Raw genomic sequence first — 17,907 nt, forward strand, 5'->3', positions numbered from 1 at the left:
TGGGCTCCTGTCAGGTGTTTGACTAACAGGCCCTCTGGGAGGGACCTCACCTGGGCCCAGGGAAGGAACGGGGGCTGCTCTGGGCCTAGAAACAGGAAGCCGCCCTCTTACTGCAACCTAAGACACCTCTTAAGCTTATCTGGTTCTTTGCCTCCCCGCTTCCAGCACCATCCAAGGCTAGAGAGCAACAGGGTCTCTACTGGGGGACTCTCTCAGCCAGTCCAACTCCCTAATCTCATCTTAGATGTATGTGGAGTTGCATCACAGCCCCAGCTGGGAATGCTGGTCAGGCCCAAACTAGATTCAGACCTAATCACCAGCACGTTCAGGGAGATGGGCCAATCTGAACACACCAGAGAGGTCAGGGAATGGACGGTCCCCAATGGCCTGCTCACGGGCCCAGACTCCCGCTCAGCAAACCCGCTGAGCACAGCCTCCCTGAGCGCATGCCGAGTGCCAGGCTGTGTACTGCAGCAGTGGGGCAGGGGCAAGTGACTCATCCACAAATGACCATTGTACAACCTGACTTCCGGGAAGACCTCCCGGAAGCCACTCTGACTTAAGGCCCGCACCCCAGATCGGGGAGGGGGACCCTCTTCGGAGCTCATGTCCAGGCACATCTACTGTCATGACAGCATTTATTACTGGATCCCACAGATTCCTGACCCCTGGAAAGTGACCCTGGATTGTTGAGTGGGTCAATTTCCCAGGCTTCTGGCTCTGATGCCAGTGACTGGCCACGTGGCCTCCTGCTAGCAAGCGGCCACCAACCAAAACTGATCCCCATATCCATCACCATCTCAGCAACTTCAGTTCAGCCCAGCTCATCATCAGGAGGCCCTGAAGGGCCCCAACCACTGGGCTGTGGGCTTCCCACTGTCTGAACCAATTCCTATAGTCTCAGAAAATGCTCTGAGTCACACCTACCTGGTCTGAATCGTGTCTCCCTATCTTATTAGCTGGAAGATTTTGGTACCTACTTTGACCCTTTAATTTGTGTGTGTATATATATATATGTACATACATATATATATGAAAATGAAAGTCACTCAGTCATGTCCGACTCTTCGTGACTCCATGGACTGTACCCCACTAGGCTCCCCTGTCTATGGAATTCTCCAGGTGAGAATACTGGGGTGGATAGCCATTTCCTTCTCCAAGGGGATCAAACCCAGGCCTCCTGCATTGCAGGCAGATTCTTTACCATCTGAGCCACCAGGGAAGTGCTATATATATGTATAAAATGGATAACCCCAGAGGATCCTGAAATCTGGGGTTACCTAAGAGAGCGCACATGCAGTGCCTGCCACACGGTGGCACCATCATGCCACCTTATCCCCATCCAGCGGGTACAGTCATCTCTCCTAGACTTGGGGCCCTGAGTCCTTGCTCCCTTCACTTGACCTACCCTGGCTTAGGTCTCCCACCTGGACTTCTCTCCAGGGCTCCTTTCTGCAGGCTCCTCTGAGGTTGTGACCCTCTGGGGAACCTCAGCTCTGTGGATTGGGGTCTACAAGTTTACTCACTTGCTTGGACAACCTTGGATCATGCAGGCCAGAACTAGAATTTTGAAAAGGCCAGTGACTCCTGTTTTAATGCCCAACCAGGAACAATAAGATGGACAATTACATTCCTCAGAAGGGAGCTGAGAGAAAAAGTTACCACCCATGCATCTCTAATGTCCAACATACAGCAACTGAGCACCTACATAGTGACCGAGGCTGAACTAGGCAGACTGGTAGAGATGAGTCGGAACGAATAAGAGATGGAGAAAGAGAGAGATACAGAAACCAAAGAGAAACAGGAGTGGGAGAGGGAGAAGCAGAAAGAGAAAGGCCGTACACTTAAAAAGATTTGGGAACTTGACTGGTGCAAAGCCCAGCCTCTCCATTTCTTTTTTGGCCTTCTTAATTACCTCCCCCTGCTGAGAACTCTCTCCATCTGGGCCTCACCTCTTCCTGGGCCTCCACGATACCCACTTTGGGGCCCATCTCCTTCTAGCTAACTGCTTCTTAACCCAAGATTTTGCCATCAGCCCACTCTGGACCACATCAGCAACACCTCTCAAAACCAAGTGGCCTTAATGACTCATTATAGGGACCGTCAAACCTAGCCCTCCAGCCTTGACCTCCTTTCCTAAGATCCACATACACATCTCAAACCTGCTACTGGGTCTCTTTATGTTCAATTCCAAAACTAATTTTCCCAAATATTTCATAGACAACTCAAACCGAATTCACTTACAGCTGAAGCGTTCATCTTCCCTGCCTTTCCTCCTCACTCCCTCTCAGACCCAGGTGAGAAATCACCTCCTCTGTGAACATGCACCTTCCTCCCCCAGTCAGAAGATCTCTGTCCTCCACACACTGTGGTCTGCCCACAACTAGAGCACTTACCATGTTGGCTCGTGTGTGCTAAGTTGCTTTAGTTGTGTCTAACTTTCGCGACTCTATGGACTGTAGCCCGCCAATCTCCTCTGTCCATGGGATACTCTAGGCAAGAATACTGGAGTGGGTTGCCATTTCCTTCTCCAGGGGATCTTTTTGACCCAGAGATCGAACCTGCATCTCCCGTGCCTCCTGCACTGGCAGGCAGATTCTTTACCACTGAGCCACCTGGGAAGTCCCACCGTGTTGGTAAATGCCTAGTTTACATGCCCATCCCTGCACTAGATCTGAGCAGCTCGGAATCTGAATCTTCTGCACTGAATCTTCTCTGGTATCTAGTAGGCAGCTGAGGCCTGACAGACAACCTCAGCTGCGTGAAGTGTGGGCTGAATGATCAGGAAACAGAGGCCCAGGGAGGGGCAGAGACTGCTCAGAACATGAAGCAAGGTGATACCACGGCCGAGACGCCCACCCTGGTTCCCCCTCTCCTGGCCCTGTGGCCCATCTGTAGGGCCCTTGACATGGGCAGCAAAGGAAGCAGCTGGAGAGAGGGCCAGGTCAGCAGGGGCTGCTCAACTCAGTTCCTGTCGTGGGCCTAGGAGTAGCCCAGCCTGAGGGCAGCTTCCTCCAACACAGGTCCCATTTCTGGAGAGCCTCCATCCCCAAACACCCACTTCCCATCCTTAGTCGTGAATTTAATGATGCCAAGAGAACAATCTAATCAAAGCACTTTCACATCCCTTAAGAGATTGCTGCTAGAAGCACTTAGAGGTAATTAGCTTTTATGTAGAGTGGGATGGGCTCGGCCTGGGGACAAGCTTTCCTCATGGGAGGGCATTCAAGTGATGCTGAGGATGGTCTGGCCTGGTCACTACTTGGGTTGTAGGACTGATGCACCCTGAATCTGAATGCAGAGGGAACAGGCAGACTGTGAAAGTCTCCCTGGGAGGTGGGAGAAGGAGTTGGGAAACCATGCCCTTGAGGAATCCAAGTGTACTGTAAACATCACATCCGATTTATGAGCAATGTCCTCCTACTGACTTTCGGAAAAGCAGCAGCGGTGGCTTTTCGGTAAATATCTAAGGGACACAGGCCAGTATACAGAGGCCCATCATGTATCACTGGTGCTTGCCTGCTACTTTCTAATTCCTTTTTGCACGTTTCATTTTTAGAGGAAGTCAGAGGAGTTGCTTGTTGTAACAGATCAACAGAATCATGTGAAAGCAGCGGTAACAGCCGTGGGGTAGAAGCGGAGCATGACCTAAATACCCCCGCTCCCTCGCAGAATTTCCTCCTTCACCTTTCTGTCCGCTTGGACACAAGAAGCCTGCAGAAAAAAACAAAAGACAAGTGGGAACCACAAAGAACTAGGAATCCTGCTCATTGATGGATCTGCATATCCAAGGTACAGCCAAAGGGAAAATCCAATCACAGTCAGAGAGGGAAGCAGGGTCACATCCAAGGAAGCAAGGTCAAATGCAGACCAAGGGACAGGGCAAAGTATTTGGTGGAATAATTGAGCCCACAGGCCAGAAGCAGGATCTGAATGTGGGATATAAACCAGATGAGGGCAAAGTTCAGGACAAAGTCTATGAACAAAGTAAGGGGTTAAAGGCTTACTTTATAAAATAACATGTTTGTTTTAAGTAGTAGTGGGAGAGCTGAGAGCCCAATAGAAAGTTATAGAAAGTAACACCCACCTTCAGGAGGATAATATAATCTTTCTCCCAAATGAACATAGCCAGACCCTGCTCAACCTCTTTTACTCTTTCAAACAAGAATCTTCGATTAAAAGTCAAGTGCCAAATCAGACAAAAACAAATATGAATAGGAAATAGGAAATGGAACAGTGGATGAAAGGGATTATATAAGCAGTTTGGCAGCCAAGTCAGTGATGAAGAAAGAGGTGAGTTATTGAGGTGGAAAGAAATCAAGAATTAAATCACTTAAGAACATAAATAGAAAATAATTTCCCCATCAAGCAAGTGATTTTCCTTAAAGCAGATTGTTGAAAAGATGCTCTGGAGGCATTTGGTGGTGGAAGGAGTGGAGTTTGTGAAAAAGTTTCAAAGGTCACTAAGAAAAAGTTCATTTCCCTTTGGGTGAAGGTTGCTAGGCATGTGCTGATGTGAAAACACCAAGTTTTCCACAAAGCACTCCTGGCACAGCTGGAATCTGAGTTGTACCAAAGTACTTCTAGATCAGTGGTTATTTGCCTGGTTCTCAGATGATTAGAATCATATGGGAAATTGTTATAACACTAATGCCTGCACTTCAACACCAGAAATTCTGATTTAGCTGGTCTGGGATGGAATCTTGTCATCAATATTTTTAAGCTTCCTCAAGTGACTCTGGCAGAGATCCTGGGTTCAGCCCACTCTTCTAGAGGTAGCGATGGTACAGTGGGAGCTGCACAAACCTAGGAGTAAGAAAAGCCTGGGGTCACCACTCAACTGTGTTAACTGCTAACTTGGTGAAATGAGCAAGTTATTCATCTTCTCTAAGCCTCAGTATTCTAGTCCTTAAAATGATAATGCCACACTTAAGGAAAAAGTGAATGAATATCGAAAGCATTCCCCCTGAAATCCGTATCAAGACAGAGATAGCTATTATCACCACTGCTACTTAACACTTTACAGTGGCCCTAGGTAATATAAGAGAAAGAAATAAAAAGGTATAATGACTCCAAAAGAGGAGATGAAACTGTTGTAATTTACAGATGACATGATTGTACCCCTGTGGCACAGTTGGTAAAGACTCTGCCTGCCAATGCAAGAGATGCAAGAGATGTGGGTTCAATCCCTGGATTGGGAAGATCCCCTGGAGAAGGGAATGGCAACCCACTCCAATATTCTTGGACAGAAATTCCATGGACAGAGGAGCCTGGCGGGCTACAATCCACAGGGTCACAAAGGAGTCAGACACGCTGAGCACTCACTTCTTCTTCAATGTACATAATCCAAGTCTGTATAAAACCCCAAAGAATCTACACACTACTAAAATTAATAAGTGAATTCAGCAAGATCATTGGATATAATATGCAAAATTGTATTTTCTATATATTACCAATAATTAGAAAATACAAATTCAAACACACATTAGCATAAAGGCATATCTAGAAATAAATCTAAAAAATGTGTAAGATATCAATACTAAAAACTCAAAACATTGCTGAGAGAGAGAGTAGGGAGGTATACTACATTTATTGACTAGAATACCCTATACTGTATAAGATGTCAACTTTCCCCGAATTTATTTACAAATTTAAAGAAATTTCAATCAAAATCTCTGCACGTACCTTTGGAGAAAGTAACAAGCAGATGATAAATTATATATATAGAAAAGCAAAAAACTTAGAATTACCAAGAAAGTCTTAAATAAGAACAATATTAGAGGATCTATACTACCAAATATGAAAAATTATTTAGATTATAGGGACTCAGCCAAGGCCATACTGGTATAAGGATGGACAAAAAGACTAACTGAACAGAAAAATAGTCCCAAAACAGACATACCTGTGTCATTACTTTACCTACAACAAAGGTACCATTTTAATTCAGCAGTGAAAAACATTATCTTTTTGATAAATGGTGCTGGCTCCATTGGATATTATATGGAAAAACACTGAATCTTGAACATCAAAAAAAATTAATTTAAAATAGACCATTGAACTAAATGTGAAAGGTAAAATAATAAAGCTCCTAGAAGAAAATATAGGAGACTCTTTTCATGATTTGGGGGAACATAAACCTTTTTTAAATGGAGACAAGAAACACTAACTACAAAAGAAAAGATCAATAAATTGGACTTTATCAAAGTTGATTTCTATCCATATGAAGACACCATTAAGAAAATGAAAAAGCAAACCACGGACTGAGAATACGTATTCTTAATACACATATCTGACAAAGGGTTTTATGTAGAATACATATTTTAAAGCATATAAATCAATAAGAAAAAGGCAATTCATTTTTTTTTAATGGGCAAAAGTCTCAAACAGGCATTTCACAGAAAATAACCAAATGGTCAGCGAGTGCTCAGGCACTTCAGTCATGTCCACAGTCATGTCCAACAATCTGCAACCCCATGAACTGTAGTCCACCACGCTCCGCTGTCCCTGGACTTCTCCAGGCAAGAATACTGGAGTGGGTTGCCATTCCCTTCTCCAGGGGATCTTCCCAACCCAGGGATCGAACCCAAGTCTCCTGCAGCTCCTGCACTGCAGGTGGATTCTTTACCATTAAGCCACCACAGAAGCCCTTGGTTTTGCATGTACATATATATATATATATATATATATATATATTATAAATATTAATGTGTATAACATATAATATACACAAGTTACAATTTTTTGCAGTAATCACAAATACTGAAACCCATGGTTTGTTCTGCTTGTATAGCGCTCTACTTCCATTGAAACAAAATTGTTAATCACACTTCAAAGGAAATTTTAACCCAGAGAGGTACATGTCATGGCACAAACCAATTAAATGAAGCAGTTATTCAAATTCCTTCCTGTCCAAAGGACAGGAAACAGTTTAAGATAATTTAGTAAAAAGCAAAAGTTGGGGAATTCCCTGGCAGTCCAGTGGTTAGGACTCCAGGCTTTTACTGCCTGGGGCGAAGGTTCAAACTCTTGTCAGGGAACTAAGATGCCACAAAATCACAAGCCGCACGATGCAGCCAAAGAAACAACAACAAAAAACTCCTGCTCCCTCAGCCCCTAAAATAATTCTGTTTTTCCAGTGATAGGTCAATGACCTAAATAATAATGGTACAGAATGGAGTAATGAAAATGATCTCCTCTTAGTATGCTAGATATGCAAACTGGCAGATACAATTGGTCCAACAAAAGTTCGAAGCTTGCATATTTTTAATGGACAGAAGGCATTGTCAACGAATTTTACGAACAGGTAAGCTGAAACATAGGATCAGTGGGACTTTTAAGAGCTGCCATCTGAAGACATTACCCTTTTTGAGTTGAAAAGCTACATTAAATGCTTGAAATGACATGGAAAAATTGCTCAAAAATATTAGTTGTCAGTGAGATGGAAATTAAAACCACCATGAGAGATCACTATATGCCCAAGCAGGCCAGGAGCAGGGCACTGCATGTCCAGTTACCACAAGGCTTCAGATGAATTATTTTGTTTTTTTTTTTTGGCCACACCACACAGTACATGGGATCTTAGTTCTCCAGCCAGGATCAAACCCACACCCCCTGCAGTAGAAGTGTAGAATCTTAACCACTGGAATTCCCAAACTAATTATTTGCACTTTTAAAGTAGCCCAAGGGAAAATGAAACACTTCTGTGGAAACTGTCTGTTCATTATCTGTGTGGGTCCCTCCATTGCCCCTTCCTCTCTTATCCTGTCTCCTCTCTTTCTCATCACCCCTCCCTCTCCTTGTCTCTGTCTCTGCATGTGACCAGAGTACCCACCACCTGCTACCAGGTGGATCCTGGCTCCCCTCCACCTCTGTGCTGTTGGTGCCAGGCTGTTCCCAGGAAATGGGTCCTCCCATGTCAAATTCTGCCCCCAAACCTGCCCACTCTATCTTCCCTCAGTCTCCTCACTGCCTCTGCTGCAGCAGCTTCCTTCCCCTGCTGGCCTCTGACCTGGCACTGGCCCCGCTCCAGAAGCCCAGGGGAAGCCATGATGGTACAGGCCCCACCTCTGTACCCCATCCAGGGCCCTGAGCAGCCCTCGCTTCCCTGTGGCACAGGTTCCCTTCTCCCCAGCACAAGCATCATGTTTACATCTTACTTCTTATGGGCAGATTCCCTGCTTGCACTAGATTACCTGGGGGTACAGCCAGGAAATGCACTTTACTGATGTTTTACCCTGCTGAGCTTACCACTCACCCACCACACACACACACACACACACACACACACACACACAGTTCTCAAGCACAGGCCTCCATCTATGAACTCACAGGGAGAGGTGCCCAGCTCTCTTCTGACAACACACACTGACCCCAGAGAAGAGGCACCAGAACCCCCAGCCCAGCCAGCTCAACACCTTCTAACTTGTGTTCATATGTTCATCTTCCAAGATCACTTCATTGGGCACATGATACCAGCAGATAGATAGTCCACTCAGCAAACGAGAACACCAAGGCTTATGGGGATTAGGAAAGTTCCCTGTGGTTCCCCAGCAAACCAGTAGCAAAGGAGCTGGCCCCAGGCTCTCCGCACTATTGCCAGTCTGGGGACAAGGTCTGTCTGAGGACTCCAGAGCTTGGGCTCAGAGTGACAGGAGGGAGAAGAAGGGAGGGGAGAGGAAGCTGGAACCAACTACTCGCGCCAGATGATACAAAAAGGGGCTCAGGGCAAATCCCATGGAAAGATTTTCAGCCATTCCATCCTTGTCGAGGGACCTACAACGTCTTCACTCCCCTACTCCACCTCACACGGGGGCCTGGAACTGCTCACAGGCTGTATCCACTTGAAGTCAGGCAGCCAGCCTTCTGGCCGCAACCCTGATGCTAACAGTGGGAATTTGGGATGCAGGAACTTTGCCTCTCTGAGTCTCTATCCTGCCATTAGCAATGGAAGGATGCACCAGAACTCTTCCAACTGTATTTATTCATCCATGCAGCAAAAATTATTCATCTGTGTGTGCAAGTCACTTCCCTAATGGGCCAAGGAGTGGGCGAGACAGAGTCTGCTGATGGGGAAGCTTAGACAGTGCTCTGAGGTCAGGGGTATAGGTCACGCTCTCAGGGATGCACCAAATACAATGTGAGCTCCAGGAGGGAGGAGGGCTGCCAGGAAGGCCGTTCAGAGATGGGCATTGACCGACATTAGCAAGTACCGCTAAACCACTCCACTGGGACAGCCTCACCTAGGCAGGTGCTCCAGGCAAGGAAGCCCTGAGAATAGTTAGTGGAAGAATTTGATAAGAAGGGGAAAACAGTTTGCACTTATGGTATGTTGACTCATTTCGTTCTCATCATCTGCAAGGCAGGGATTATCACTGCACTTTACATATGATGGCACAGGGCTGAAGCAGGGCAAAGTCAACTCATAGTGAGTAGGTGGAAAGCCAGACATCAAACCAGGTCTGTGTGTCAGAGGGGCAATGTGCTGAACGTGGCTTGCTCAGAGGGCACCTTTAGTACTGGGCTTGGGGTGGGGTGGGGGGCAGGGGTGGATTTTGTGCAGTAAGAACTAGGTGGTTTAGGAAGGATTCTGCTCCGGGAAGGCATAGGACAAGCACTGTGAAAGATTGTAAGTTGGAGACATGTTAGATCACAAGAGAGCATCCCTGGCGGTTCAGACTGTAAAGAATCTGCCTGCAATTCAGAAGATCTGGGTTTGATCCCTGGGCCAGGAAGATCTCCTGGAGAAGGGAATGGCTACCCACTCTAGTATTGTTGCCTGGAGAATACCATGGACAGAGGAGCCTAGCAGTCCACAGCGTTGCAAAGAGTCAGATACAACTAAGCAACTAACACTAGATTACAAGATGTATCCCCAAACTCCCCTGGAGGAAGCTGTCTTAGTAGAAAGACGACTCTGTTGCTTTGAATTTGCAAATCAAGCCACGTTCAGGACACATCGTGGCCCTGACCGTTGGTTCAGACCAGTTTTGTCAAGTAGAGAAGACAGTCCAAGGCTGCATGTCAGAGGCAGCTGCTGCTCTTGTCCACCAGGTGGCACTGTTGCACAGTGCATGGGGACCAGCCGAGGCTCGACTGAGCTGAGCCTTCCCCTGCTGCCACACACAGGACTGAGGCCGCCCTCTTCAAACTCAGGTTTGGAGTGCAGTGCAGACCTGGGGCCAGCAGGGCCTTCTTCTATCTGGACAATACTGGCCCCTACATAATCTCTGAGTGAATCTCACGGGGAAAGGCAGGGGAAGCAGGACAGAGTCCCTAATTCTATCCCGTCTCCACATCCTGGGGGCTTCCCTGATGGCTCAGATGCTTCCCTGATGGCTGCCTGCAGTGCAGGAGACCCAGGTTCAGACCCTAGGTTGGGAAAATTCCCTGGAGAAAGACATGGTAACCCACTCCAGTATTCTTGCCTGGAAAATTCCATGGACGGAGGAGCCTGGCAGGCTACAGTCCATGGGGTCGCAAAGAGTCAGACACGACACTGCCTCTGCCAGTGTCTTTATGCCTTGCAGCCTCAACTTTCCCTTGTAAAATGGGCATAACCACCTCTGTGTGCCTTCCCTGCAAAATGACTGTGTGGATCAAATGAGTAAAAGGATGAGAAAAACCGTTTTTTTTTTTTGCAGATGTGACTTATTTCTGACCATCTGCAGCCCTACAAGAAGCAGGCAGTGGAAAAAAACTCCTGTAAAACAGCAGCTGAAGAGACAGAGCCTCCCCACCCAGTTACCTCCTGCCCAGGGTTTCTGGGTCCAGGCTTCCCTGTCTCCAGCCTGGCCCTTCAGATGTCAGGGCATCTCAATCCCAAGAAGCTGCCCCAGGAAACGGGGTGAGGGAGCTGCATGGAGACAGGCAGCAGTGTCCCCATCCCTCATCACTGATGGTTCTCTTCTTAGACTTGAAGTTGAGCCCTCCTCCCCTCCCCGCTGTTCATCTTTAATTTCTCCATCAATTTTCATTAAACTCTCTTCTTGGCTCCAACACAGGATGAACTCCTTATTTGAAAAAATGAAATAAGAGGGAGGGGGGAATAAAAGAAATCTCTTTCGAAAGTAAGATTGTCTCTGGTATCATGGCTGGAAGAGGCAATTACCAGAACTCTCTTGGAGGTTGTCTCAGGCCATTTGAGCATTGGGCTTGGAAAGACCCCTATGGCCCTAGACTCTAGGTTCCTTCCCCACAGCCCCAGCCCCTCACCTGGACCCCAGGCCCCAGTCTGGCTCTCGTCTCCACCCCGCTCCAATCCCATCCTGGCCCCTAGCCCTGTCCAACCCCAGCCTCTGCACCAGCGGTGCCCTGACCATCTCATTAGCCAATCAGAACACAGGAACTCTGCCAGGGTCACTGTAAAACCTCAGGACTCAGGATTTCTGGGAATGTTTCAGGGTTTCCCCAGACTAACCCAAAAAGGTGAAGACAAACAGGCCAGGAAAGAAGGAAGGGACACAGACACAGGCGAGTTCTACCTCCACGCAGGCCCCACCCACACTGCTGCATCACCTCACCATGGCAACCCCATAAAGAGGAAACAGAGGTTCAGAGAGGAGTCATTTGCTCTCTAGCCCCCTTGCAGCCTCCCCACAGACTGGCAGTCCTCCCCTTGGTGATGCCAGTCCACTGTTCCAGCTCTAGTCCTCCCCAAGGCTGCCCTGACCAGTCCAGGTGGGTTGGGTCACCTGATGACCAGACCGAGTTGGGTCCATCTGTTCTCACTGGGCTGTGTGGCTCTGGGGTCCTCACTCTCTCTTTGGCCCTCATTTTCTTCATCCCATCTTCTCCAAAGTGAGTCCCAGAGAATGCTGCCTTCTCTTCTGGGCTCCCCCAATTCACTGAGCTCCTAAAAGACTCAGAACCCCACTGACCTAGCTGCAGAGTCCCTCTGCTGAGGCCACTTTCCCCTGGCCTGCCTGGAGGCTCCGCCTTGGTCTTCTGGGCCAGCTCCACTGCCTCCTGCCGCTGCCATCACCAGCTCCCCGGGCACAGGTGAGGCCACTGGCCTGCGGCTTCTGATGGCCATGGGGCTGCCCCGTGGCCATCCCAGGTGGGAGGCAGGGAATGCAGTTACTTGTCTCTCCCTCCCAGAGCCCAGAACATGGACTGAGGAGTGAGGGGTGACTGTGCTGAGGGCACACAGGAGGGAGGACAGAATTCTTGAAACCTGCTGCCCCTGGGGGAACAGGATGAAGCGGACCTCTGGAAAGAAAGAATGGAGGCTTGGAAGACCCTTCAGATACCTCTGGAGAGGACTTCGGTGTGTCTTGACATCTTGCGGCTCCACATCTGCTCAGGAATTTCCATCCCTGCCCCCTTTTCCAGACCAATACCCAGAGCCTGGTTCCCTGGGAGCCATTGCCCTGAGGTGCCAACCTCAAAAGGGCCAGCTCTTCCCGGGGTCACAGAGTATAAAGAACTGGGCTTTGGAAACCAGCCAGAGTTGGCTTTGAATCCAAACTCCACATCCACGAGCTGAGTCTCAGTTTCCTCACCTGTAAAATGGAAAGGTTGTGGGGACTCGTGTTCCACACTTCTGTTCACTGTGCATGGGGCAGCATCTTTGGCTATGCTAGCCCTTCCTGCTGACAGGCCAGCCCTCCTTTCTCCACCAGACCGTGATCTCCCTGAGGCCACTGGTGTCCAAAACCCCAGCAACTGGAATCACCTACACCATCATCCTAACAGCTACCATTTATTCAGTGCCTAGTGGGACCCAGGAATCACGCTGCTGCGCATCTATTCATCTCTGACGGCCCTGGGAGGTAGATTTCATCGTGCACATTTGACGGATGAGGAAACTGCACCTCTGAGAAGTTAAGTAACTTGCCCAGGGAAATGCGTACAAATTCGTAGGTGAACAAGCTCTGGATTCCCATCCAGAAGAGCCTGACTCTCAGAGGCCACAGTTTCCCCAGCATGCTGGACAGTTCACAGCAAACGTGTGATGACAGAATGAGTTAGTAGCGGGATGAGATGGTGATGGACTGAGTGGGCGAGCAAGGAAGCAAGCGACTTGAAAGTAAGGGAACGGGTGGGTGACAGAGAAAGAAGCAGCAGGTGATTAAGTGAATCTATGGCCATGTGAATGCCTCAAGCCCGACAGAGCTCGAGCATCACACAGCAGGGCTGAGGATGGATGGGGCATCTGGTGACCTGATAGACTCACACTCCGCCGGGGTCTGTGCGTGACTTAGTGAACCGCTCCAAGGTTGGCGGGAAGGGGAGGGGGTGGGTAGCTGCAGACAAAGATGGATTTCACCAAATTTAGCGCGTTTCTTGTGGCAATTAATTACGGGAGCCTCGGGGAGGAGGCGAGGCCAGTAAGTCAGGGGAGGCTGATGCTGTGACGTTATCTAAGGAAAGCATGAGCTGTGCCTGGTAAGAGGGCAGTGGGTGAGAGCCCCTGGGCACCCGCTTTCCACTTATGCTTCCACCCAGCCTGACGTGCTGTGGCTTCTGCGATCTGGCCCGTCCCCAGACTTCTTCACCTTCCACCCTAAACATGGACAGTGGCGACCTCACCGGAGCGTCTGAGGCCAGCACTCGGCACCCAGATCACAGAGTGCGCGTGGGACCTGGGGGAGGGGCAGGTGACCCAGGACCCCCTGGGCGTCTCTGGAACTTCTCACAACTTTGGAAACAGCGTGATGTGGAGGAAAAGAGCATGGACCTTGACCTCACACGCTGGAGCTGAGTCCTGGGTGGGCCTGATGGTTCACAGCCCAGCCTGGCTCCAGCTCAGCAGTGCGTGTTCAGTCGCTCAGTTGTGTCCGACTCTTTGTGATCTTGGATCAAATGCCCACCAGGCCATCTATTAGCTGTGTGCCCTTGAGCAACTTGCTTCACTTTTCTGAGTCTTCCTTCCTTCTATAAATGACATGGGTGATAACAGCACTGATGAGTCAATGATTAAGTGACACCATGAAAGGAGTGCTCTAGCCAAGTGCTTGCACAAAGCGAGTACTCAATACATGTTAATCATTGTCTTTTTCTGGTGAAGGCAATGGCACCCCACTCCAGTACCCTCGCCTGGAAAATCCCATGGACGCAGGAGCCCGGTAGGCTACAGTCCATGGGGTCGCGAAGAGTCAGACACGACTGAGCGACTTCACTTTCACTTTCATTGTCTTTTTAGCCATGGCCATGATGTCCTCATTACCTGATAGATTAGGGGTGGATAAACACTTTCTGTAGAGGGCCCGGTGGTAAATATTTTTGACTGCATGGTCTCTTGCAATTATCCAATTATGCTGTTGTAGAGAAACCAGATGCTTACAACACCTAAATGAAGGAGCCTGGCAGTGTTCCATTAAAACTTTTTGGATCAAAAATTTGAACTTCACATAATTTTCACGTGACATAAAATGTTATTCCTCTCATATTTTTATAATCATTTAAAAATGACTTAACTCACGGGCTGTACATGCCAAAAACAACAGGCTGACTTCGGCCCACAGGTTGTAACTGGCCACCCCATGAACTAGAATGTAAGCTCTAAGAGGACCAGGGTGGTTGTCTGTTTTGTTCACTGCTATACTCCTAACACATAAAACAGTGCCTGGCAAACAGCGGACAGTTGATGAATGTTTGCTGAATGAATTAATTATGAGCTGGGTGATTCTGTGCAGATGTCACTTCACATCTCTGGGCCTCCATTTCTTTGTCTATGTAATGGGTATGCTTGCACACTCAAGGTAAGCATCAAATGGAATTAAGCTGTCCGTGGAGACACCAAAGAGCCTCTTGATGAAGGTGAAGGAGGAGAGTGAAAAAGTTGGTTTAAGCTCAATGTTCAGAAAACTAAGATCATGGCATCTGGTCCCATCACTCCATGGGAAATAGATGGGGAAACGGTGGAAACAGTGTCAGACTTTATTTTTTGGGGCTCCAGAATCACTGCTGATGGTGACTGCAGCCATGAAATTAAAAGACGCTTACTCCTTGGCAGGAAGGTTATGGCCAACCTAGATAGCATATTTAAAAGCAGAGACATTACTTTGCAACAAAAGTCCGTCTAGTCAAGGCTATGGTTTTTCCAGTGGTCATGTATGGATGTGAGAGTTGGACGGTGAAGAAAGCTCAGCACCGCAGAATTGATGCTTTTGAACTGTGGTGTTGGAGAAGACTCTTGAGAGTCCCTTGGACCGCAAAGAGATCCAATCAATCTATCCTAAAAGAGATCAATCCTGGGTGTTCATTGGAAGGTCTGATGTTGAAGCTGAAACTCCAATACTTTGGCCACCTCATGCGAAGGGTTGACTCATTGGAAAAGACCCTAATGCTGGGTAGGATTGGGGGCGGGAGGAGAAGGGGACGACAGAGGATGAGATGGTTGGATGGCATCACCAACTCGATGAACATGGGTTTGGGTGGACTCCGGGAGTTGGTGATGGACAGGGAGGGCTGGCGTGCTGCAGTTCATGGGGTCGCAGAGAGTCGGACACGACTGAGCGACTGAACTGAACTGAACTGGAGACACTTGGCAAGCTCTGTTGACTGCAGAGCTGTAGTTGTTGTTTCTGACCACACGGGGGCTTCTTTCTGACAAGTCTCCGTTCTGCCCACTGCCTGGCACAGCGTTGTTTCACAAGTATCTGTGTATGGAAAGGAATCTGACCTGGAGGAGGAGAAAGCCCAGAGAGGGTGACTTTCTCCTGTGCAAGTTAGGGGAGGGGGAAGATTAGGACACTGGCCAGAAACAGCAAGGTGGACTGGGTTTAGCTACAGGAATTTTTTTTTTTTTTTTGGTGTTCTGAGAGTATCTATGAAACCAGTGAGTCGGTGATATCAACTGAGCATTAGGCATGCACACAGGCTCCAAACCCTAGCTCCAAAACTTACTATGTGATTTTAGGTGAGTCATTTACCCTGGCTGAGACACAGTTCCTTGTCTTTAAGATGAAGATAGAAAGAGTGCTCACCTTGGGAGGTCCTGGAGCCTTAATGAAGGGCTGCATGTAAGGGGCTAGGTCAGCACTGGCTGCTTAGTAATCCCTCAGGCACTGAGCAGTCCCCTCATCCTCTTGCTCGGTGGGTTGGGGTCTGACTCCCAGGCCAGCGGCCCATCTGGCCTGGGAAAGACACATTTTCGCCTTCTGGCTTGGGAATCGCACAGGAAGGTGGAAGGAAAAACTGCCCCCAGCCTCCCTAGCTGCACACGTTTTCACTCTAAACAAAAAAGTTCTGCTGTTTTTCTTTCCTGGATTGAAGTTTTCCCACTGCTCTGCAAACTCATAAGCCAAGAAATCCACTGCTTTTGGAGGACTGGTGAGTCCAGTCCCTTCTGCTTTCTTCCCTTCTTCTTCCTGCCAACCAGCATGAAAGAAGACAAGAAACAAACCCGTTTGGCCATTTTCCACTCTCTAAGGAGGAAGATTTTATGGGAGAAAAGAGGATTATTCAGTGCATGAAGCTGGACATGCTCAATGCCTTTACTTTACGGAGTCTGTCTGGCTACTGCCTCTCCTCCTTTTTGCCGCCTAAGAAAGCACACACATACAAAAGCTTCTGACCCCATGGGAAGGAAACACTCTGTCCAGAGGGCTGGCCTTCACTCCTTCACCACTTTGCTGTGTGACCCCAGACAAATGACTTGCCCATTCTGAGTCACAGCCTTCTCATCTGTAAAATGAGTAGATTGCCCATGAACACTCCATCTTCAGCTAAAAGCACCTCAGAGACCATGACCCTGTGACCCTGTCCCATAACCTGAGCAGATTTGGAAAGAGGCAGGGTAGAATGTAAAACAACCATCTGTCTAGGAGTCCACACCAAAGCGAAAAAGCTGAGGGGAGGGTGGAGGTTTCCTGGGCAGCCAGGACCAGACTGTGGGGCAGGGATGCAGTGGAAGGGAAGCAGTTTGCTTGCCCCATCCCCATTTAGACCCAGTTATGAGAACAGACTCAAGGTACCTACCCCCAACCCTGCAGACATGGCAACTGTCACCAGGACATACCATGACTTTCTACCTCTCTTCCATAAAAATAATTTCAGCATCTTTCCTTGAAACATGATTGAAAAATCCCCAACTGTCAACCATAGCCTCCCAACCCTCCTGCCAAAATCCCTGAAGGAGCTGTCTGCAGGCTTGGACCCACTCAGGCCAAGTGGGAGAAGCAGACTCAGCCCTACCACCTGGAGGGCGTGGGGGGGGGGGTGGCTGGAACCTGTCACGTCGCCCTAGGTTGGCCTGGAGCCAGGTACCTGGGACTGTCAGGTCACCCCGCCCCTTCAACCCCAGACACCCCAGCGGTGGTGACCCACCATGCCTTTGGACCCAAGTGTCCCTTTCCCTTACCCTAGCCCTCCTGGGGGGAAGCCAACCTGCCTGCCCAGGCATCCACACACACCCTGCTCCTGCCTATCCTGTCCCCCAAGAAACTGGATCCTCTTCTCTTCATGCCAGGGACCTGCCACGAGAGAAGGACCAACCACCCTCACTCGACAGCCTTCCCCATCGGACTTGTCTGCCCCCTGTGGTGTTCCATCCCCTGGGCTTTCCACCCAGGAAGTGCTGAGTGTCCCTCTGGGCCCAGCCTTCTCCAGCCAAGCTCCTCAGTCTCTGCCCCCTTCACATCCTCATCAGCCATAGTCAAGGTCCCAGCAGCTCCACCTGAATGATGCTGGGAAAGGAGGGACTTGGGGGATTTGCTCCAGGAAGAGGTCCAGATGTCCACCAAGAGGTCACTTGCCCCAGCCACCCACCCCCTTGGGGACCTCAGTCCCCATGCAGCCGGCCAGCTGCACTCTTACCTTCTCCAGCTGGTGGACACCCTCCTCCACGCAGCAGATGGAGGCCAGCGTGCGGAGTGCCTGGGGGTAGAGGCACCGGAAAGTGTCCTGCCTGCAGACCTTGAAGAGCGCGACGACCCCACCCTCCTGACAAGGAAAAGAAAACAT

At 49.0% G+C, this 17,907-nt stretch overlaps 1 protein-coding gene across 1 annotated transcript in view; it reads right to left on the reverse strand.

Annotated features, from left to right (window-relative positions):
- The window catches only part of INSC (INSC spindle orientation adaptor protein), a 132,622-nt gene that overhangs the window by 28,427 nt on the left and 86,288 nt on the right, over positions 1 to 17,907 (reverse strand). The window contains exon 7 of the mRNA XM_081541556.1: positions 17,761 to 17,886. Coding sequence (XP_081397682.1) covers positions 17,761 to 17,886 — 126 coding nt within the window. The remainder of the gene's footprint in view (positions 1 to 17,760; positions 17,887 to 17,907) is intronic.

This window comes from Giraffa tippelskirchi, chromosome 11 (genome assembly GCF_054371585.1).
Source record: "Giraffa tippelskirchi isolate mGirTip1 chromosome 11, T2T-mGirTip1v1.2.pri, whole genome shotgun sequence".
Taxonomy (NCBI): Eukaryota; Metazoa; Chordata; class Mammalia; order Artiodactyla; family Giraffidae; genus Giraffa; species Giraffa tippelskirchi.